General features: G+C 31.5%; 1 protein-coding gene and 1 long non-coding RNA gene across 3 annotated transcripts in view; both read left to right on the plus strand.

Annotated features, from left to right (window-relative positions):
- The window catches only part of LOC129798661 (myosin-I heavy chain), a 101,351-nt gene that overhangs the window by 22,903 nt on the left and 54,792 nt on the right, over positions 1–23,656 (plus strand). For both annotated transcript variants that reach the window (XM_055841931.1, XM_055841940.1), the window contains exon 2: positions 15,560–15,675. In XM_055841931.1, coding sequence (XP_055697906.1) covers positions 15,560–15,675 — 116 coding nt within the window. The remainder of the gene's footprint in view (positions 1–15,559; positions 15,676–23,656) is intronic.
- LOC129798679 (uncharacterized) lies at positions 901–5,975 on the plus strand. Its single transcript, XR_008751438.1, has 4 exons — positions 901–1,069; positions 2,435–2,496; positions 2,831–2,998; positions 5,811–5,975. It is a non-coding gene; the product is annotated as an uncharacterized LOC129798679 (long non-coding RNA).

Here is a 23,656-nt window from a genome sequence, read left to right on the forward strand (position 1 = left end):
AATTTCAATACTTAAATGCACACAAAATGAGAAAATATGTGTCTTGAAAAGGAAAAAAACACATTTTCCGTAAATTATTGAAAATTTTTAAAAACTCTAACTATTTCCTCAGAAATAAAAATTATTTTCTCAAGAAATTTCTGGCACAATTCACAAAAAATTCAGAATTTTCGGTCGAGAGTATGTAATAAATCTGTGAATGTTTGAACAACCGGGTTGCGCAAGTAATGCACAAGTATTGTCATGTCAATACGTGCCAGTCACCCGAGTGTCAGTGAAGAAAAGTGCGCGATGGAATTAAATTCTGTGAAAAGTGACAAAAGAGTAGTTTTCTAAGTGAATCCACAAAGGATATTTGTATAAAGAAGTGAGTGTGTCATGAAAGCAATGTTCTTATTATCGTTAGGTGAGTGAAAAATCTGATTTGTCTAGTAGTTTATAAGCCGAGTGTAAAAATTTACCACGCGCATTGCTCGACGCCATCTTTTCCAATTGTATTAGAAAAAAGGTTGCCGTGGGGCTCTTTGGGCTTCGCGAATATGAGGAGGAATATGCAGGATTTGCTGTAGAAATTTAGAGTGCTTGTTTTAACTAGTCCATTAGATTGTTTTGCAGGCAGGTCCCTCCTAAACAAAGAATCTAAATTTCAAGCTTTGTCGGCGTCTGTGTGAAAGGCCGGTGGAGGGGGCGAAGTTGGCGGGCAAATTTGACAGATACGGATATTGTTTTTGATTTTTCCACAATATTTTCCGTGCCGTGTTTTATTGTCTTATTATCTGGCAAAGTTCTAGCAATAAATTGCAACATTTATTTTTATTCTAAAGATATTGACCAGACTCACTAAACACTAAAGAAAATCGTTTCTTTCAACCATAGGAGGCCTTGCTACGGGTACGGACATCTAAATAATCCAACTATTTGGTTCAGTTTCGTTTTGTTAGAAGATTTGCTGCAAAATCGGGAAACCTCAGTTTTGGTGGTCAAGTTGGATTTGAGTTCCAGACAAGAGCAGCCTGTGAAGCTAGTGATCCCTCAAATGCGAACATCCTCATCTTTGGCCCTTTGATAGGTGAGTAATTGAACAAAATGAGATTTTTTTTATATTGTAAAGTGAATAAAGAGGATATAGGATAATTATGAGGCAAAGTTGTAACGTGTAATATTTTAATATTGCCAGTTAAAATTTGTTGTAACCATTTCTTTAGGAATATTCGCAAATTTGCAACCTTAAAAATTGTTTTTCGACATTATTTTCTGTAAAAATTTTCTTAGAACATTAATAAGTGATAGAAAATTAATCTAGACATTACATGGGTTTTGAATGCAAATATTTAGCATAATTTTCCCCTTTTTTCAAAAGATTATTTTCTAAAAAAAAAATATTACACTCAAGCCCTTATATAAATATATATAAATAGATACATTTAGAGAATGCGTTTTGAAATATGCATTAAAAAAATTTCAAAATTCTATTTTGGAAACCTAATGTTTGGAAACCGCTTTGGAAAATCTAATTTTGCGGTAGATCCCTTAAGTTTATAAGTTCCTCCAAAAGCAAAAATCCAAATATTTTTAGTTATCAAATGAATGTACAGTACCGTTCAAAACATTAAATACACACTTCGTAAGTTTAAATACACTTGGTTTAAACCGGGAAACGCTGTAATATCCAGTTCTATTGACTGAAATAGTTTCATATTTAAACCTAAGAACAGTTTTAAAAAAAATTTGGATAAATGCACGACTAATAAAATTAATAATTATTAATTTATATTTTCAAATTATAATTTTTTTAGCCCATGTATTGACCCAAATTTTGTTTTAAACTGTTCTTAGGTTTAAATATGAAACCGTTTCAGTCAATAGAACTGGATATTACAGCGTTTTCCTGGTCCAAACCAAGTGTATTTAAACTTACGAAGGGTGCATTTAATGTTTTGGACGGTACTGTAGCTCAAGAATGAATGAGGATTTTTTGAAGGTATTAAAAATTGGATTTTTGACAGGATCTTGTAGAAAAAGTCCAACTTTATGTGAAATTTTCGCCAAGTTTTGTCCTTTATAATCCTCTTTGATCAACACACTAAGAAATATTTATTAATATTATTATTCAATCACGTTTATGATTTTGAATTCAACCGCCGTCCGTCGTACGAGATATTTAAATTTAAGAGAGTCTTTAGTAGCGCAAAATAATTTTAATTCAAACTAATATTCAAAATTTTTCAGGTTTTCTGTTATTGAAAATCTTAAAAAAATAAATATTAAAAAAAATACTATAAATTACATAGTTTGAGACAATTGAATATATTTTTATCTATTTATCTGTAGTGTCCCATGATTCACTGAAAATGGAGAATATTTTATCCTGTCCCATATTTTGTATCGTTTTCTTATACATTAAAATTTTCATTTAATTTTTAATCTGACAAAGTTGTCCAGGAAAGTTTGATGTCCGGGCTGGAAAATATCATTAAATCATGGAACTTTTGTCAGGTATATTGTCTTTCTTTTTATGTGTTGTAATAACAATACTTTTTAATTGTTAAGTGGGTCATCTCGTTTATAAGTAAAAAATTATAACCCTTTGTTGACTAAGTTGTAATCGTTAAACATGTATATTTCTGATTTCAAATAATCAATCCCTTCAATTTTGATATAAAGAAAGTGCTATAAAATTCATCAGTAGATTTTATATTTAATTACAAGGAAAATATCGGGAATAATATGTTTTTTACCTTTTAAATGAGATGACTCCCTTAATATTTGTTTTAAATATATTAGATTTTATAAAATTTAATAATATTGTATTTCACTTACTTGCTTATAGAAAACGACACTGAAATAAACGAGCTACCTCATATGAGATGTCTGGATGAGCATGATATCCGCAAGAGACGTCCTTATTAAATTTCGTATACAATTTAAAAGGAATTTTAAGGAAATTTTAAAGGACAATCCCGTAATCCATGGTAGCATTGCAGACAAGAGTATCCTGGTAAGTAACCTTTTCAACTTGGCGAGGCAAACACACTGGTTTTACTTGAACACTTCATAACGGTTAAAAACAGTGACTTGGAACTTTCGATTGACCCTTGAATTAGTCGAGACACTAATATCGTTAACATAATCTTTATTCCCACCCTCCATCTCACTTTAATCTGCAAAACGTCCAAAACCAGGTTCCTTAGGTTTGTTCGGAAACGCATTGTGTTTTTTTCGTTGTTATATGTATTGTGAGATTGACTAGGTGGATATTTCGTTCATGTACGAGATACCGCTGAATCATTTCTAAAATGGCGATTTTCAAGCTCGAAGGTTAAAAAGGCTCTAATCAAGATAAGTTTTATGTTCAGTCAAGTTCTTCAAATTTGAATCCTTGTAAATTTGTAAAACCTCAAATTCGAACGTCATTAAAAAAAAGGAAAACGCCATTCATGGCAGATTATAGTAGGTAATAATTTTATCTAATTTGATTTAAAAGGTAATTGTTTAGTGATCAATATAGTTACTTGTACATCTCTCATCAGCTGCGTATTTCTTCAGTTTTTCCTTTGGATTTTCCTGCCCACAATTCCTCCTAGTCTTGATTTTCTATCACTGAATCTCATTGCCCTCGTCGCCACTGTTTTCAAATATTTTCCTTTCATTAAAGCTAATTAAAAATTGGTATTTTCTCACAAACCTTCGTTTTGACGTATGTTATTTTTAATTTATATGGTAATATCTAATATGCTTCGATTGGTCCTTATTCAAACATGGGGCTTGAGAAACTTGACTTATTTTTATATGATCTCTAAAAACATTTTGGATTCGAACTTTTGAAATCAGTTCCAATTAGGTAGAAATTGTTAATGAGTCGATTAAGAAACGAGCAACAATTCTTATCCAAATCTCAATCTACATATTTTGGGTATTTATTACTATATCGGTTTAAATCAATCCTGATCCAGTAAAATAAATTACATAGTAAAAAGAAAAGTTTGAGAAATGCTGAACCTCTTAAAGGATCACGTGCGTTAAGAAATCTAAAAAACAGCATATTTTCTTCAAATATATTTTTTCGACAAAATGATAAAAATAATTCAAGTATATCAGCACATAAAAGCACAACATTTAAACTATATGTTCTGAAATGATCGTTCATATATTTTAAAAATTCAGACATTGAGGTGTGACTTTCGGGGAACTTTTTAGAAAAGAACTTACTATTCGATAATTACGATTTTCACGCAGTAGATTCATTAGAAGTTAAAAAAACAAAATATCTTCTGTTAGTAAATGGGTTAAACTTGTAGGCGAAGAGCACCAGCTATCGGCAGTGTTCCTCGGATCGTCAGGTTATTACCATATTGTTGCACCAATTCAAATGAATTTTTAAAAAAAATTAGCTACTTTTTACAATTTAACTCTCAGAAGAATGCAGCGCATTAGTCCAAATTTAATTTATAAATCCAATTTTCCGTGAGACACCTGATTAAATTCGTGACGATCCGAGGTACAGAGTACATCGTTGCAATTACATCTATTTTTTATTAATTTATTCTTAAAATTTAAAATTCAAATATGCAGATATAGTTAAATGAATCACTAGTATACCGATTAGCAGACAAAAAATACTAAACAATATTTTGAGGCTTATATTTTCAACTAAATATCGAGAATGTCTCTTAACATTCCGATCCAGGGTATTCTTGACTTACTTGGACAAAGAATTTTTAGTTTTCTTGATTGTAAATTGTAAGTTTTTGTATAAAATTCTCCCAAAACTTAAAAAAAATGAGATTGTAAAGAATCTCAGTTAAACATTGTTTTTTTTTTTCAAGAACCTTTCATTCATGTACGAGTTTAACCTATCTACTAAAAGGAAATAATTTGCTTTTCGACTTCTGATGAATTAACTCTTAGTTTAGTAATTTTGACTACTGCAAAAAATACTTTTCAGAAAGTCTCTGACAATAAAGTTCCAACGACTGAATTTTAAAAATTTTCAAACTAAAACTTTAGAAAATACTGTTGTATAAATAGTGTATTTTTATATGTCTGAGAGCTCGAATAAAATATTTTTTTTATTATGTTGAAAAAGCAATTTAGAGAAAATATGTTGTTTTGAAGTCTTCATGACCCCCTTAACCAAGGTACAAAGTCCAAAAATTGTAAAACTTTCAAGCAGCATTTCTAGTAAGTGGACAGGATATTTATAGGATAAAGCGGAGCAGTTTCATTAAAATAGAAAACATTAGGGTAAGTGTGCCAAATTCCGGCATAGTTGCATGCAAGCGCCAAAGTCTCAAGTTTGAAATGTAATATATCTTTAATAGAAACTTTTTTTTCATTCCTTCTACTTTAGGAGTGTTGCTTAGAACCTTGTAGACAGTTTATCGTCTTTATTGACTTTAAAATCATTCTTAATACATTTTAAAATGAATAAAAATGTAAACATAAAATGTAAACAAAGGAATTCTTCCAATATCTTTTTCACGTCATCTCGTTTGTCGAAGCTACATTTTTTGTTATTATTTTGCATTGTATAATCTCTACAGTATGTAAAAGCTAAAAATTCATGAAAATTTGAGGAACAAAAAAGGTGGCCGGAATTGCAAGCTGGCCGGAATTTGGCACACTTACCCTATGTGTAAAAAATATAAATTTAAAAAAGCCTTGATAAAATACGTTATTACTCAAATACTCTATAATAATCACATAATTTTAATAAATTTAGAAGCGCTTACCGATTTAAAAATGCTGTCCAAAATAATTCCTCTTTCTTTAAAAGTCAAATATTATGCCATAATTTCAATATATTTCAGATATGAAATACTGCAATTTCATGCTTCTCCATGGACTAAAACCGGAACGGTTTAAGGAAAACGACAAGTTCTTCAAACCTACAATTAAAGGTAGTCAGGACAGCATGGCAAACGACATCGACAATATGTTTCGAAAGTGAAGGACTATGCTGCATTTAAAATATCCAGAGGAGTATAACAAGGTATGGAGTTTTATACAATATATCAATATGACCATAGACATCAATAGGTCAATTCACAGTAAAGTACTTTGTAAAAGATTGATGTAAAGTAGTAATATACGGGCTACAGACATTAGGCTTATAGCCATATGGCTTAATTTATCTAGAAATTATAATAAATCCATTATATATTTATATATATACAAATAAATTTGGTTGCTATTTAGGATTTTGAGACCTTCAAGAACTGGACTAATCCTCTAGTCTGAAGACAGCTATAGAGTGTAAAATATAAGTTTACCCGGTTCCCGAAAGTTTGAAAATTTTATATAACAACCAATTGCGGTATTTTTTTCTCAAATATCTTAAATCAATTGAGCCATGTGATGCGGATTTAACCCTTTAAGTTAACCCTTGTGTCCCAAAAATAAAAACTAACCTTTCGGACCATTTAAAAGAAAAAATAACTTTCTATAGTCAAAAAATTGTTCTTGTTTTTGGGACACTGGTGCCCTACTCGTCTTTAAAGGGTCAAGCCTTAGTTTTGAAGTCCATATAACTATGAAAATTAGGGCATAATGAAAGAAATAAATTGAATTGTTATGAGAAGAAAGTTTGTTTTTTACTATTTTGTTGAACTTCAGGATTTAATACTTCTTTACTGATGTCCATACAATTTTCGGTTTTTAAATTTCACTATTATGAAACTCAAATACAATACAATATTTTGTTATTATTTTTTGAACTATTAACATTAGATTAATATTTTTACTATTTACTATTGACACTTCATCTCTTCCATCTGAATGGGAAGGGAAATTCTCACCAATACTGCACGATTATAAAGTCTCGAGTTCAAACTTGTCGTTGTAAATTTTATATTCTAATATGAATTTGTCTAGTAAATGAATAAAAATAACATCAATTATTATCAAAGAATAAACCTTTTGATTAATTGAATTTCGAAATTATGAAAAAAGCAAACAAAAAAAGAAACATATTGGAAAAGGGCAGAGGCTTACCCCTGAAACTTCACAGATCAAATACACTTTGCTGCTAAAAATTATCCTTCAAAATTTTGTGATTGATTTTGTAAAATTTCTAAAAATAAGTTTTGAGTTTCCAAAATCATCCAGTATGTCTTCTAGAATTGATCCTGCAATATTTCTAAAATTAATTCGAAAATTATCAAAATTAAATATCCTGTTTCTAAAATTAATCATGAAGGAATCTAAAATTGTTTTTGGAAAAAATTATAAAAACAATCTAGAAATTTCTAAACCTAAGTATTTAGTTTCTAAATTCAACCCAAGAGTCTTTTAAAATTGATCTCATAAAATTTTAAAATCAATCCGAAAATTTCTAAAAATAAGTACATATATAGTTTCTCATTTAAACCCAGAATGTTTATATAATTTCTAAAATCAACCCGAGACTATTTAAAAATAAGTATAGTTTCAAAATTAAACTCAGGAGGTTTCTGGATTCGATCCCATGAAAATTCTAAAATCAATCCGAAAATTTCTAAAAATAAGTATATAGTTTCTAAATTCAACCCAGGGAATTTCTAAATTTGATCCCATGCAATTTCTAAAATCAACCCGAAGATTTCTAAAAATAAGTATGTAGTTTCTAAATTTAATCCAAGAGGTTTCTGGATACGATCCCATGACATTTCTAAAATTAACCCGAAGATTTCTAAAAATAAGTATGTAGTTTCTAAATTTAACCCAGGAGGTTTCTGGAATCGATCTTATGAAATTTCTAAAAACAATCCGAAAATTTCTAAAAATAAGTATATAGTTTCTAAATTCAACCCAGCGAATTTCTAAATTTGATCCCATGCAATTTCTAAAATCAACCCGAAGATTTCTAAAAATAAGTATGTAGTTTCTAAATTTAACCCAGGAGGTTTCTGGGATCGATCTTATGAAATTTCTAAAAACAATCCGAAAATTTCTAAAAATAAGTATATAGTTTCTAAATTCAACCCAGAGAATTTCTAAATTTGATCCCATGCAATTTCTAAAATCAACCCGAAGATTTCTAAAAATAAGTATATAGTTTCTAAATTCAACCCAGGAGGTTTCTGGAATTGATCCTACGAATTTTCTAAAACCAACCCAAAAATTTCTAAAAATCAGTGTATAGTTTCTAAATTCAACCCAAGAGGTTTCTGGAATTGATCCTACGAATTTTCTAAAATCAACCCAAAAATTTCTAAAAACAAGCATATAGTTTCTAAATTTAACCCAGGAGGTTTCTGGGATCGATCTTATGAAATTTCTAAAAACAATCCGAAAATTTCTAAAAATCAGTATATAGTTTCTAAATTCAACCCAGGAGGTTTCTGGAATCGATCCTATGAAATTTCTAAAAACAATCCGAAAATTTCTAAAAATCAGTATATAGTTTCTAAATTCAACCCAAGAGGTTTCTGGAATTGATCCTACGAATTTTCTAAAATCAACCCAAAAATTTCTAAAAACAAGCATATAGTTTCTAAATTTAACCCGGGAGGTTTCTGGAATTGATCTCAGATATTTTCTAAAATCAACTCGAGAATTTCTAAAAGTAAGTATATAGATTCTAAATTCAACCCAGGAGGTTTCTGGGATTGATCCCACGAAATTTCTAAGATCGAACCGAAAATTTCTAGAGGTAAGTATTTAGTTTCTAAAATCAAACTGAAGGTTTCTAGGATTGATCCTATAAAACTTCTAAGATCAACCGGACATTTTCTAAAATCAATCCCATATGAACTAAAATTCAGGGAGTAGTTTTAGAAAGTTTTAAGAAATATTTTCTTAAATCAAGTACTGTCATTTTAGGAAATTTTGAGAAATATTTCTAAAAATAAGAAAGTTAGTTGCTTGGAGCAAAATTTAGCCTATTTTTAGAGTGATTTTTCTTATTTTTAGTGGCATATTTTTCTCTGTGTATGGTATTTGAATTGAATAGTGTGTATTGTTTTGTTGATTTACATCCATGTTTAAATTTTCATTATGCAGTGCTTTGCTAAATTATGAAATTGATAAATATTGCACAATTTATTGCATATAAAACGAAAAATCAAAATTCTAAATCATGTAAAGGGAAATTATTAATGTAACTCTTGTAAATTCGAAAAATCATATGAGACAGAATTTTATAAAATTTTAATATCCAATATAGTGTTACTCATTTTGACCAGTTAAAAATAGATTAGTTTTGTCAGTTGTAATTAGTAAAATTATATATTTTTTATTGCTTGGGCTTAGCTTTTTGATTAGGAAAATTTATTGAAATCAAAATTTAAATCCTTTTCTTTCTGACATGTTTTGCATATGTTTATCGCTCTCTTTCGCACTTGAAATGAATTACAGTAGACTCTCCCAAATTCGGGCATTTGGGACCGAAATGTCAACTGAATTAGAGAGAAATTCGAGCAGCAAGTTGTTTGAAATGCAACGATTTTTTGTTCATCTCCATACTCATATTGAGTTTATATCCTCATTGCTATTATAAATTTCATGAAAACATCTTAATAATGCAAAATCACATCAAATCTAAAACAAATCATGACAAATTTAAGCATATTTGCTTCATTTGATAATCATAATCGAACTTGAAAACTGTCAACAAACTTTTTTCGAATTTAACTGCCGCACGAATTATAAAGTAGCCCGAGCTTAAAAGAGCCGAATTAGCGAGAGTTTACTGTATTTGAATTCGTTGTGATGTTCAAAAGAAGAAGAAGAGTTTGAAAGAGTGATAGACATACAAAACATTTTAGAAAGAAAGAGATGTAATTTTTGATTTCATTCAGTAATTCAGTAAAATGCAAGTGACATTATCTCAAATCGATGTATTAATTACTGAAGAAGGAAATTTTTCGCGCTAATGAAATTCACTAAATTCGCACTTTTTAGCAAAAATGTATTTAAATGATTGACCTAGTCGACCTAAAATAAAATAAAAAGTAAAATAAATAAAGTAAAATAATTGGAGATAGCCAATATTTATCCGTTATGCCAAAAAAATACAGAGGTTCGTTAATAGATGTTTTGTGATAAAATACTGTCTTTAACAACTATAAAAATGATAGTTTCTTTTTGCTTTGATCGAAAGCATAAATTCCGAAATTGCTTATCTATGCAAATAAATTTGATTTTTATTCTAAAAAGTCACATCTTTTGAGAAAATGTTTGAATATATTTTCCATTACTCATTCAAATGTCTTTTCGTTTAGAGGAAATAGTTTTACAATCCCTGGCAGAGACAGTTGAGCCAAAGATTGTAAAAAATAGACCTAAAAGAAGGAGGGTCATTAAACTTCACCCGAAAATTCTGTATAGTCTTCAGACGATTTATCAATTAAATTGCGGGAGGGCCTCGTTTTTTTCTGCTCTCTGTGACGCATTCATTTCGATTAAAGTAAATGTAATTAAATGCTTCAATCGCTGAATTACAGTGTTGGGGAGTGAAGCCCGAAGGCGCCTCGTATTTGATATTAGATTAAGTGAGTTGCACATGGAGGGATAACTTTGGGTATATTTTCATCGTTTTAATCTCACATTTGAAACATTTATTTTCCCATCAGTTTTTGGGTGACTTTAACACTATTGTCACCCTTATGGTTTTAGGATTTTTGAGGGATTTTCCTATAATGTAGGTCAATGAACTGAGAATTCATAAAGTGCAGGGATAACACCCCTCTGAAATGCATCATCTTTCAGTTTTGGTTGATCTCTTATTAGCACCATCAACCCCTAAAATATTTTTTTCTTTTCTCCTGGTCACGGGCCATTTGTACACATAAAATACCATATTCAGCATGTGTCAGTTCTCTTCTCTTATTGTATTCATGTTAATCACGCATATTTTGTATTCTTAGTCTCTTACTATAATAATGGAAGACAACATTGAAAGATGCAGCCGGTGGAGAAAGGAAAAGACTGAATTGATATTCAGTAGAGGATTCTTTTTTTCCTCACAGGGTGTTTTCATTTTGAATTAACACCTGCTTAAAAAAAGAGGGGGATTTCAATCTGTTTTTTGTCAGAAGGCATATCCTCCTTTTGTGTTTTGGAGCACATGGAGGAGATGCAACAAGAAGAAAATCCGATACTTGTTCAAATTGGAGGCTGCCGGTGGAATTACCTTCAAGAGTGTTTTTGGCCAAAGAAGGAGTGCAGCTGCCGAAAATGACGGCAGCTGGTCATTAAAAAAAAAACTACGCATTTTTGCGTGAGTGTTTGTAAGGGTAACATATTTTTCATGCTGCTTTTTCAACATGACATGCGCCTTCCGCATATGAAATTTATTTTTCTGTGCCAACAACACCCGTTTAAATCAAATATCATTTTGTATCACTTTTCACTCTCTTCGTCGTTGAGGAATTAAGTAGAAATGGTCCTTTAGTTTGTCATCGACTAACATTTGAATATGATTTGTTGTCCTTCTGTTTGATTTTTTATACTTAAGTTGTCTTGAGACAAAAAACGGCTGAGAAGAAATAGGCTATCTAGAGAGGTTATATTCATTTCTTAAAACTTTAAAATGACATTTTTTAGCCTTTGTACATAGGGGAAAGTGCTCTCCCTTCGAACGTTCATGTCTTCGAATAATGTGAATTTCTTTTGTTTTCGTAAGTGACTTACACTAAATTATCACAGAATTATCAACAATTGATGATAATCCAACTAATATTTGAAAGAAATGTGTGAGTCTCTTAGGAAAACGAAAAGAAAATTCACATTATTCGAAGGCATGAACGTTCGAAGGGAGAGTATTTTCCCCTAGTCGACATGACCAGTAAGGAAAATGTAATCTAGAAGATATCGAATTATGAGGGGGTCACTTAAAACATGATGACTATATGTTTTACTATAAGACTTTCGCTCAATCGGTTCTTTTTTAATCGGGAGAAAAATTTTGTTGACAATTTTCACGTTTAATTTTGAAGCTAATTTGCTCAAATTCGCTGTAGTTCTTTCTATTTTATCGTGATTCTTTATAATTGAGCACTTTTTGTGGAATTTACAAAGGCTTTGACACCCAAATCTATAGATACCGGATGAAATTTTGCCCTAAATGCCCAATTGCGAGAGAGTCTACTGCATTTATTCTATAGACCGGTAGCATACGAATAAAAAAAAACGAAACGGATAAACATCATCACCTCGAAAATTTAGATCTTTAGAATGCCAACATTTACTAAATTATTCCTTCGGAAGAGGTGAACGTAATGAGTCGTGTAATCAGTAGAATTTAAAATTAATGAATTTCAATAACAATTTAAAATTTACAAACTGTAGAATGATTACCTCACTATTTTTCGTTATAAATATATACACATTTAGACTACACTACACTGTCAAAAAATAATATTTTGGTATAATTTTGGAAGAATTGTTCGGCATCACACTGTTTGTCCGTTTGTACATTCGGATCTTAACAGTGTTACATGACAAACATGCCAAAAAACAGATAGGGACATGGGGTCTTTGGGTTACCCTCTTCCTCGCATATTAGGCAACTTTCGTTTTGTTAACATTACCTTAATTTTTTCTCTCCTCCTCGTCTTTCTTTGGAGATTGTTCATTAGGTTGACTTCGTCGATATACGAAATACCCCTTAATTACAGGCTTTACAAGGCTAATCAGTTCTATTGTAAAACAATTGCGTAGATGCGGGTGACTTTGTCCTGCGTGTGTCATTTTGCCCCACCCCTCCTGTTCGTAACATTCTCTTTAATTCTAGCACTGGAGTATGGTCTTTACCGTTCCGTTTTACCATGCCTGATCGGTGAGGACCGTTCTTAATCATTAGAATTGAAGAAAACTATACGAACAGTAGGAAAAATTCACTCGCATTTACGCTACATTGTCCCAGCGAGCAACAAATGCTAACCAATTTCAATTCTGCTGAGAACATATGTATTTTCAGCTGAATTCTTCTAACCTTAAAATGACACTCGCGAGGCAGTGCCATTTCCATGTATTTGGTTAACACTTTTTGTTCGAGGCTGACCGGTCAGCATATTTTTGCTGTTCGACACGGCAAATATATGTTGAATACACTGGTCTTTAAGGTAATTGTGCTCGCTGGGGTATTAAAGTGTACTTAAAAAAAAACAGCAAATTTGGATTCGTTGGTGAGACCTTGCAAACTTGAACAACCTGGTACCGATCTGTTATGATCCGAAAATTAAAGTTTTTCTAAGCCAATTATAATACTAATTATCGGTTGGAATTCAATTATATTATACTTACGTTAATTTGAGTGATCTTTCGCATGGCATATAAATCGGTTCAAATTAATTGTCATCCAGAAACTTATGAAATACTTGTTCACATGAGCCCAACGTTATTACCATGCTGTTTTTATGTCAAAACAAAATTTTTATTGGTAGAGCAATCGCTTTCCTATCTATCAAGTGGTACAGCACTCGCTCTCCTATCTATCAAGTGGTACAGCACTCGCTCTATAATGCAAGTGTCCCGGGTTCGAATCCCTTTTAGGTCACCAGGATTGTTTCTGGCGTTAAAGGTATTCGGATTGCATCCAGTGAGCTTCACTGCACTTGATTCCACGGGCATGGGACTGACAGTGACAACCTCATCCCGTACAAGAAAAAATAATAATGCATGTCTAGAAATCCCCTTGTGGGAAGGCCTAGTTCCTTCATGGAATGTTGTGCAAGCATTATTATTAAATTTTTTATTAGAAACATGAACTTTTTTTTAAGGATTTACGATGTTTTTCAAGTTCAAAGTGATGTGTATGTAATTTTTCCTGATAGTTTTGTCTACCTTTATTTTTGAGCAACATTTTAAAATTAAATATCTAAATGTTGCTTGAATATTTTTCCATTTATCGTTAATAAAAAAATATCGTAAATGCTGTTTAACCGTTCAGACGAATATCATAGGAGAAAGTGCCCATGATTCGTACGATCCCAAGCTTCGTAATAACCAATTTTTTCTAGTTTCTGAATAAATGTGGCTCCGCAATATATTTAGAAAATTGAGCACTTTGCCCTAGTTTTTAAAATATGGGTGTGGTGAGTCACATTTATTGATAAACAAAGGAAAAAGTTAGTCATTTTACGAAGCTTGGGGTCGTATGAAGCATGGGCATTTTCCCCTACAGTAATTTAAAATTCTTTTGAGTGCTTGAATTTATCTAAATCTATTATTGTTCATTATAAAATAATTTTACATACCTAAATGCATATAAGAACGGTAAATCTCCATCGAAAGGTAGATTGTCCCCTTAACTAGAAAAAATAAATAATACTGAGCACTGGAAGAAGGGAAGATGATGGAAATTGATATAAATTAAAAAGCTCAATTCTCATTCATTGCGATAAGAGAGAATGAGGGTAAAATTGAGACATTGAATCTGAAGTGAAGGATGAGATTTGTAATTGAGACAGATGATGATGTTCTTCACTATCGTTGTGGGCATATCAGGAACCTCCTTTTTTTCTCTCCTGCCCTCACACAAACTGGCATACGTAGCACGTGCTTAAGGAGTGAAATAAATGTTGTTCTTTTGGTAGGTATAAGGGTGGGAACCTTTTTTTTATTATTTAAAAGAAAAATGTTAGCAATAGAAGTGGTTGTGAACAATTTTCAGGACAATTGATTGTGAACTGATTGTCGAAAAGATCTTAAGAGCTTCGCAGCGTGATTTTCATGGAAAATTTTCCCTGTGAACCAAAGAAAGAGTGGTTCAATTGTGAGGAAGTCTTTGTCTTGTATGTCTCACTTCAGAAATAGAATGCCTTTATGGGGTTTTATTTATAATAGTTGAAAGTTGAGGGACATTATGCGAGTTTTAGTTAAACTGGGAAGGAGAAAGGAAATATAATTGAAGTTTTCTTGTTCTAGAAGATACCGGAACGATAAAACTGAGAAAGGAAGTATAGAGTTGTAAAAAAGTTATTTTAATTATTTTATGGCGTTTTGGGTTATCAATAAACAGTATTTTTCTATAGTTATTGGGCAGTATTTCACCCAGAAAAATAGACATTATTCTAAAACTATTTCCATAATAGAGAAGTTGGTGCTGGGTATCTGGAGAATCCCGTGGTGCTTATTAATAGATCACTCAGCATAGTGAGTTGGAGAAAATTTTAAGAGCATCTCGTATTAATTTGATGCCATAAATAGATTAAAAGCTAAATGAAGCTATAAAATGAGAGGAGTTCATTGGATGCCAAATAGTTCAGTCAGGTGATGTGTCTGCATAATTTCAATACTTACTTTAAATACCTCCTATCTGCCTTCCGGAAAAAAGCCATTCATATTGATATTTTACCATCCTCTCTCATCTATATCATCATACGTTAGGGCTTTTTATTGAATTGGCAGAGATGTGAACGTATAGAAGAGGCAAAAAGAGTAAATTGATTTTCGTGTAAAATTGAAACCACAAATATTGGAAGGGAAATGACGTTAAGCATATGATGGGAGGGTGGCACATATATATTTGGTCTTACCATCAAGTATACATGAAGAAAATTGTGTTATGTCTTTCACCAGTCAGTGTGTCGCAAATATGTTTACAAACTAACAAATTGTGTGTTCTTACTTTCAGGTCGGATGGGTTCGACACCGGATAAAGGAGTTCCTGATATGACATGCATATCGGATATTGATGAAAATGGCATCAATCGTAATCTCAAAATACGATATCAACGAGATGAGATTTATGTATCCTTTTTTTCAAATGATTTTTCCCTATAGATTCTTTTTTGTGCGTGACTGTGATGTATGAAAGTATGAATCACTTAGAAATTGGTTACAAAACATATCATTTTCACTTTTGTATCTGAAAAATTCATTGTCCAAGTTCACAATGAAAATGGTTTGAAAAGGGAAGACAAGCTCATCAATAAGTAATATCCATTGAATCACCGGGTAAGTTTACTTAACATTTCATGTCAAGACTTTTATATACAATATTGAACTACCTTTTAGGTAATATTCTCAATCGACATTCTGTTTGGCTACTTGTGGGTGAAAAAATAAATAGAGAAAAGTTAGGGGAATATTTTGAATACGTGTTTGGTAAAATAAAACTTTTCAGTGAGTGTTTTTTGAGGAGTGGAGGAAGGGTTCTTTAGTGGAAGAATTCATAGTAGATGAAATATTTCGATAAGAAAGAGAGAAAGATGTAAGAAAAAAGATTTATAAATATGTCACTGGGTTATTTTATGGTTTGAATATTTTAATAATTTTATTTTTCATGTCAATTTTTGTCAAATACAGAGTGGTCCAGTTAATTTATTGAGAAGATTTTCTTCTAACAATTTCTTTTTCAATTTTAGGGTTATGTCAAACATAACCTTGAAAATATGCTTAAAAATTATTTTTGGTAAAAAGAAATATTATATAATATATTACCGTGTTTTATCAGAAAGTTCATGAAAATGACATTATTTATCATTTTATTATTTATTTAAGATGTTAGGTATTTGAGGTTGTGTTTGACATAACCTCAAAAATCTAGTAAAGTAGTTGTGGTAAAAATTCCTTTAGATTTCATGTCCGGGTGAAATTTTTATCAGCAATTTAATGTGAAGGATGAAGATTTAAGAATGAAAACTTTTATTGGTGGGGATTTATCAAATGTTTGTAGTTATTATTTTTTCCTCAGTAGTTCAAATTTATTAAGTTTTCCACCAAAGAATACAGAACAATACATTATTAAAATAAAAGAGTTGTAAAATTATAATTATGATGGAAAATGTCTTATTTTTCGCAACAATTTTTATTTTTTATGGTTAAACAAAATATATAATCTCATTCAACAAAACCTAACCTCATTTATCGCAACGGCCTATCTCTATCCCGGGACGCGGGCTTGAAGCACTCAGCTTAGCAGACCACACATCTCGATCCTTCGTCTCTTCAGGCCCTTAAGGCAATTTTTCAGAGTCAATTCCAAGACATTCCTACAAACATAACCTCAAATTTTAAATTATTATCATCAACAAACAAGGAAATTGAGCTCAATTTTTTGTAGGTGTAGATTCAAAAACAAATTAATTTAGTTCCGAGGGGTGGAACAGATTAGCGAATGTTCAATAAGAAAACATTGCTTTTAACGAGGCTAGAATTTGGGTAATATCCTGTTTTTTTAAGCCTCGATGCGATGAATAACCTAAAGTTTTAAAACGACATAACCTGTAATTTTATTATTCTCTAATAGATCAAAATTCTGCGCCTCATAGTTGAAAGCGGAATATATTGCACACTAAAGCTATGAAAAATTGCTTGGCTCTTTGTCCTGACTCAATTATTTTGGTTCAAGTTACGATAAAATATTTATTATAGAGACGTAAATTGGAAAACATTGTCCGTTCCAAATATACATTAATTTATATATAGGTTACGTTCAATCTAACCTCACTTTTTCGTTTTGTTGTCTATTAAAAATTACCTAATTTTGAAATAAGAAAATAAGATTCTATGCATTTATTTTTTTTAGCTTAGGCGTGACATTAACCTTATATCTTTAAATAATCTCTTAATTAAATGAATTGTCAGCATTATTCATTCGCATTGGAAATCTTTATTGACTCATTTAGATTAACCCTGTTATTCCTTACGGGAGTTTCAACTTTATCATCCCAATTTTTAAATGAATGCCGACGAGATAGAATTTATTCAAATCTCTTGCTTTTGACACACTGATTCTATGGAGTAAAAAAAATCATTTTATTGAGAGAGATTTACAATCTGTCAGAAATTTTTCTCATCAATTTGTCAAAGTGTCGAATTTATTGTAATAAGTGCTTTACAGGTTTATATTTATCGCTATAGTGTCTCTTTTTGAGTAGATATTGATTTTTCATGAATTAACTTAATGCTTGCAATTGGCAGAACAATGTTGGGGGCATTATATTTTGTTGTTGCAAAAGAAAGTTTTGTGGTGTGGAGTGAGGGGTAAAAAATCTATAATGCCAGTTACAGGAATGTTTGTAGCATATATATTTCTGTGTGTTGTATTTGTACCCCTTCGTCATAAACACCCTCTAACTTCATGTCTGGGTTTCCCCATGAGTTCAATAAATATTTTCCTGCAAGCAATTTTAAATTGCTTCTCTTTTTTTGGGGAGGAGACAGGCTAGCATGGATTTTCCTAGCTCTTTGCTTAAATCTGAATTGAATTTTAGTACATCATATCTCCTTTAATACTTTATCACCGTGATTATTCATAAGGGCGACAAATGAGGGATAACGTGAAAAATTTTCTATGAGAGAGAGAGAGCAAGTAATCTTCAAGAATGTCCATTTATCAAAATCAGACACACGGCTGAAGCTTTTGATGTGAATTATTTGAATGAAAAATGTATTTTGTCTAAGTGTTTCTTTGGTTAAAAATGTGGGGGAGAAAATTCCAGAGGACATATAGGGAAGAATTTCATTATGGTGTAAATTCCGGTTGAACATCATTAATACTGCATCGTATGAATGGGAAGGAGGGATGGGACATAGAATGGTGTTCAAGGAAAAAATCTTCCATGTCAATTGGGTGGAAAAAAGATTGCAATATGTATAAAGTTAAAGCGTGAGGAGGAGGGAAAAGTATGTAGAATGATACAATTAAATGCTACTGGCAAATTGTTATCACCATTGGCAATTTCCGTTTCGTTGAAATAATGTGCCTGTTCTTCTCTGTCCCTCTTGAGCACTCTAAGATGAATTTCTCATGTGAGTCTCTCTCCTATATTTCTTTTCTTCACACATGCTTGAACAGCAAATTTGTGCAAAATGTGCAACAGAGACATGAAATGTGAAAATATAAAAGACAAATCGTCGGTTGTATTAGTAAATGACCTAAGGTACTAACTGAATATTGAGCTACTTTTATTGTTGAAACTCCACAGAGAGAATAAGTATATACAATCCCGCGATATTTAGACTCCTTACCCCTAAGAAGTCGTATTTTGGAAATCTAAAGTTTAAGAGTTTTTTGACGTCACGCTGTTCGTCCGCTTGTCCGTAGGCTTTCGCCAGCTCTAGAGGTCAAACGGTTGGAGATAGCGACTTGGGATCTTCGTGGGACCCCCCTCATAAGTCAACCCTGGAACCATTAACATGTCTTTCATTCCCCCCGACCTATCCTTCCCCAAAACCACATTTTTTGAGATTGCTCGAAAACGCGTCGTGCATTTTTTTTTTCATTTTTGGATATATTTTAGATATTACCTAGGTGGATTCCAGCGAGCACCAAATGCTAATTGATTTCAATTCAGCCGAAAACATGTGTTTTCAGCTGAATTCTGCTAACTTTAAAACAACGCTCGCGAGGTAGTGCCATTTCTATATATTTGGTTAGAACTTATTGTTCGAGAACTGCTGACCGGTCAGCTGATCGACCCAGTAAAAATATGCTGAAAACACTACTTTTCACAGCTAACTATGCTCACTAGGACACTTAGTCCATGTTTGAAAGTACCGTTAAATCGTTCCTAAGGCACTAGAGAGCGTATTTCTTAACCGAATTGTTTCATGTTAGAAAGGTCTTGGAATTCCTGAGTTGCCTGAACTAATTCCAATCAGTTATGAACCGATAATGAACCGGTTCATAACCGATAACTACTTTTTATCGGAAATTCATTTTTTTTACTCCTAAACTATTTTTGGCGAGGTTTCAGTGAATTATAAATCGGTTCAAATCGGTTGTGAACCGGTAAACTTGAAATGAAATTGCCATGTGGGAAAATCTCTACCAAATCCTTGAACTCGTGAACACTATTTTCCTCATGAATTGAACTTATAAAGTTCAATTCGAGCAGTTCGGTAAGCTTAGGAAGCTTTGCCACCCCTGTTTATATGAAATTGAAAATCTTAAAACTGAGTTATGCTTCTTGGATTCCATGGGTAAAAACAATCTTTCTAAAAGATGAGCTTTTGTACATAAAGAACAATTGATTTGCTTAATCTTTTAAGAACGAATGGGACACCCGTGTCCCAAAAATAAAAACTATTTTTTCGGACTATTTAGAGGACAAGATAACTTTTTATAGTCACAAAAATTATTTTTGTTTTTGGGACACCGGTGTTCCAGTCGTCCTTTAAGAGTTAAGCAATTTAACTATTTAGAGAAATGCAGTTACGATATATTCCTTTTGCTTCGAGCATATCAATTGTCCATGAGATCAAAATATTCACTGAATTTTATATTTCTGTTTTTTATTTATTTCTTTTACTACGTATATTTTTGAACACAATTAAAGAGAGGAAAACAAAAAAAAAAGAATTGCAAAAATAAATTAGAACATTTGCTAATAGAAGCGACGAAATATCGAAAAGACTGGAATAGAGAGGCGAAATAAGAAGAACAAAAAAAGGGACAAAAGAAGGTCGACAAATTCTCAATATATACTTTTTTTTTCACTGTAGCTCCTCGTTTTATATTTCAAGACTCATTTAATTATTTCTCGACTTCTATTTTTGTGTCTGTAGAAGAAACTTTTCTTATTGCCTTTTTGGAAGAGTCGAACAAGAAGTCACTTGTTTTGAAGTTATTTGACGATCTTATATTGGTTTGTATATATAAATATTTGAGTTGGTGGTAAAATGAGCAATTTACCACTAAACACCACTCTTGAGTGGAGCTGTTAAGATAAAAATCACAACAATTAGGTCTTAATTTGAAAATGCATTGCATATATTCTTGAATGCAGTAGTGTTGGCAACGCATTCTTGGAGTGGTATAATATGCATAAAAAAAGAATGCTGAAAGAATGTTGAATTTTAATTATGCCACTTATTTCAACAATGATCCTCAATGAACGCTGTTAATGATATCAAAAAATCATAATAAAACAGAGTGTTAATGGCAAAAATGACCAATTCTATATGTTTCATTGTCCAGTACAGCAGCTATTTGGGATGCGTCAAGTGCTTGGAATTTCAATGAAAGGGTTTTAGAGAGACACATGAGAGCCTATAAAAATGAGATTGAAATATTTGTGAGATTGCATTTATTGCGGTTGAATTTTTAAGTTGAATAAAATAACACTGAGAAATTGGTGGGTGAGTCATGGTACAATAAATATTCTTTAGAATTTTTCTATCATGCGAGACGGTATAAAATTCATAGGTGCGTGAATAATTCATCCAAATATTTATTTTGTGGGATTATCTGAAAGTCTAGCGTCAAGACGGTATTAGTTGGGTTAATCCAAGTCTTTTATTTATAAAAAAAACAAACAGTGTATAAAATACAATCCAATAAATAATATTAAAATATCATGAAGAATTCGTAAAAGTATATTCTGCGATCGATTAACGTTTCTTTTGGCTTTGTTCTGTTTTTGGTGATTTACTGGATTTGGCGTTCAAAATATTGTCGTTAGCACAAGTAATTGTCGTAAATTATTTGTCACCTAATGTTTAATCAAAATAGAAAATTGAAAAAGATGAGCGAAGACACACACGAGATCAATAAAATATCTCTTCAAATTTTAAGAACAGTTTTACTTTTAGTAGTCTTTACAATTGTTCGTGAAAAATAATAGCCGTACTCACTATGGCGCTGTTATCTTGTAATATTGTTATCTCGTTATCTCGTTATGTTCTCGTAATGTATTTTATAAATGAAAAATTATAACAAGATAACAGATTACGGAGATCACGAGATAACAACGCCATAGTGAGTACGGTTAATGTTTGATTTTCAATTAGATAATGTAAAAAGATTATGAAAGTTCTTAAAATTATAAGAAATCCAATTTATTTGTTCACACTGATCTAATCTTACATCGATGCATTATTAGACTATTGAAAAATCATCTTCATTGAATCCGTTTTTCTTATTTGAAAGATTAAACTTGTTTTAAAAAGCTCTAATGAGCCCAAACAGATGTAGATTTTGATTCTCTAATAGTGTCTTGGATAAAAGGTAAATGGAACTCTATTTGCACAAAAAGTCGTTGATGTTCGAAGAATTCAAATTCAATTTCGATTTTTCATACTAAATTTTCGAACAAGGTGGGGAAAATTTATCAAATATCACACTGAAAAGCTGGCAAAAGAGTTACTCAGTGATTATGGAGTGATTAAATACTGGGGCAAGAACAGTAAATGTCGTTGTTCTGGTTTTTTTCTCACAACAATGTGAAGACCGTCACATTTTTACACTTGAGCACTTCGAAATTCGAACAGGATGTAACTTTCGCAACCTTGCGAAAGTATTAAGAAGTAAGAAAGTCTTTTTTTTGGATCCTCAAATAGATTTTCGAATTTTTCAAGATCTACTTCTGTATGGAAAGAATTGGAGTTTTTTTTTAACTAAAGCATGAAGGGATTTATTTGTACAATGTGATTGAAATAAATGTGTCATATTCTTTTATAAATGTTTCCTAAGGGTAAGGGTCGTTTCAGTATTAAAATTGATATCTCTAACCGTTTGAACTACATCAGGCTGTTTATAGATATGTAGAGCATATAAATAAAAGGGTCTTGGTCAAAATTCCGAATGCCAAAACTCCGAAGGTCACAATCCCTAAAAAAACTAAAGTCCCGATAGTAAGAATTCTGAAAAACCAAAATCCAGAATAGGTCAAAATCGATTTTGACCATTCGGGATTTTGGCTTTTGGGACTCTGGCTTTCGGAATTTTGACCCATACGGGGTCTTGGTTTTCGGGATTTCGACCCATTTACGGTTTTATCTTTTCGGGATTTTAGCATTCGAGATTTTGGTTTTCGGGATTTTAGTCAGCACCGAAAAATATCTGAAAATTTTCTGTGGGTGTTGTAATTGCTAGTATCTTAACCATCATAACACTAAATCTTTCGACTATTTTTGGTGCTTTTTCCTAGTGCGCTCGGTCAAATGCCAGACCACACTAAACAATTAACAATTTTTTCTTGGAAAATAGGAAAAAATTAAAATTTAAACACCGAAAAATAAATTACTTACATGTATTGCATATTTTAAGTAATTCATAAAGTTTGATAACGACTGTACCATTTAAATATAAATAATTTTAAACCGGTCAATTTGACCAGTCTTGGTAGGTTTAGTGTTAATATCAAGATAGTGGAATCTAATAATAAAGTCTATCACAGGGATTGCGAGCAATAACGCACCCCAAAGAGTCACATATTGCATTTTTTTTATTATCTTCCTACGTGAAATGGGAAAGAACAACACATAATAATCTCAAGTGTGTATTTTCTTTGGAAAGGAACTCAATAAGAAGTGAATGTATAGAATTGAAAAACTCGGTACTTATTTCCCTTTTTGTCTATTTTTGTATCATTTGCTACAAGATTTTTGTACATTTTATATTCATGTAGCTGATATTTTTCCAACAAAGATTCATGGGCAAAGAAATGAGCGTGGGTTATAGAACAAATATTCTAAATACCTTTGAGAGGAATGTTGAACATGTAAAATATAAAAATAGACGATATTTAGAATTGAGAAGGAAATAAAAAGGGAGGGAGTCTTCAAAATGCTCTTTTTAGATTGGAATTCTTCAATTGTGCTGAATGGATAATTGAGCGCATATACCTTTTTCCTTATGTGGGTGAATCCAATTTGCAATTGTAGCAATAAATTCAATGAATTGTGTATTTCACTGTGAATATTGCAATCAAATAAACATTATTCCGTGACGATCTTTTTTAACATTGTTCTCAGGAAGAGAATAGAGACAGTATTGAGTGAG

This window comes from Phlebotomus papatasi, chromosome 1 (genome assembly GCF_024763615.1).
Source record: "Phlebotomus papatasi isolate M1 chromosome 1, Ppap_2.1, whole genome shotgun sequence".
NCBI lineage: Eukaryota > Metazoa > Arthropoda > Insecta > Diptera > Psychodidae > Phlebotomus > Phlebotomus papatasi.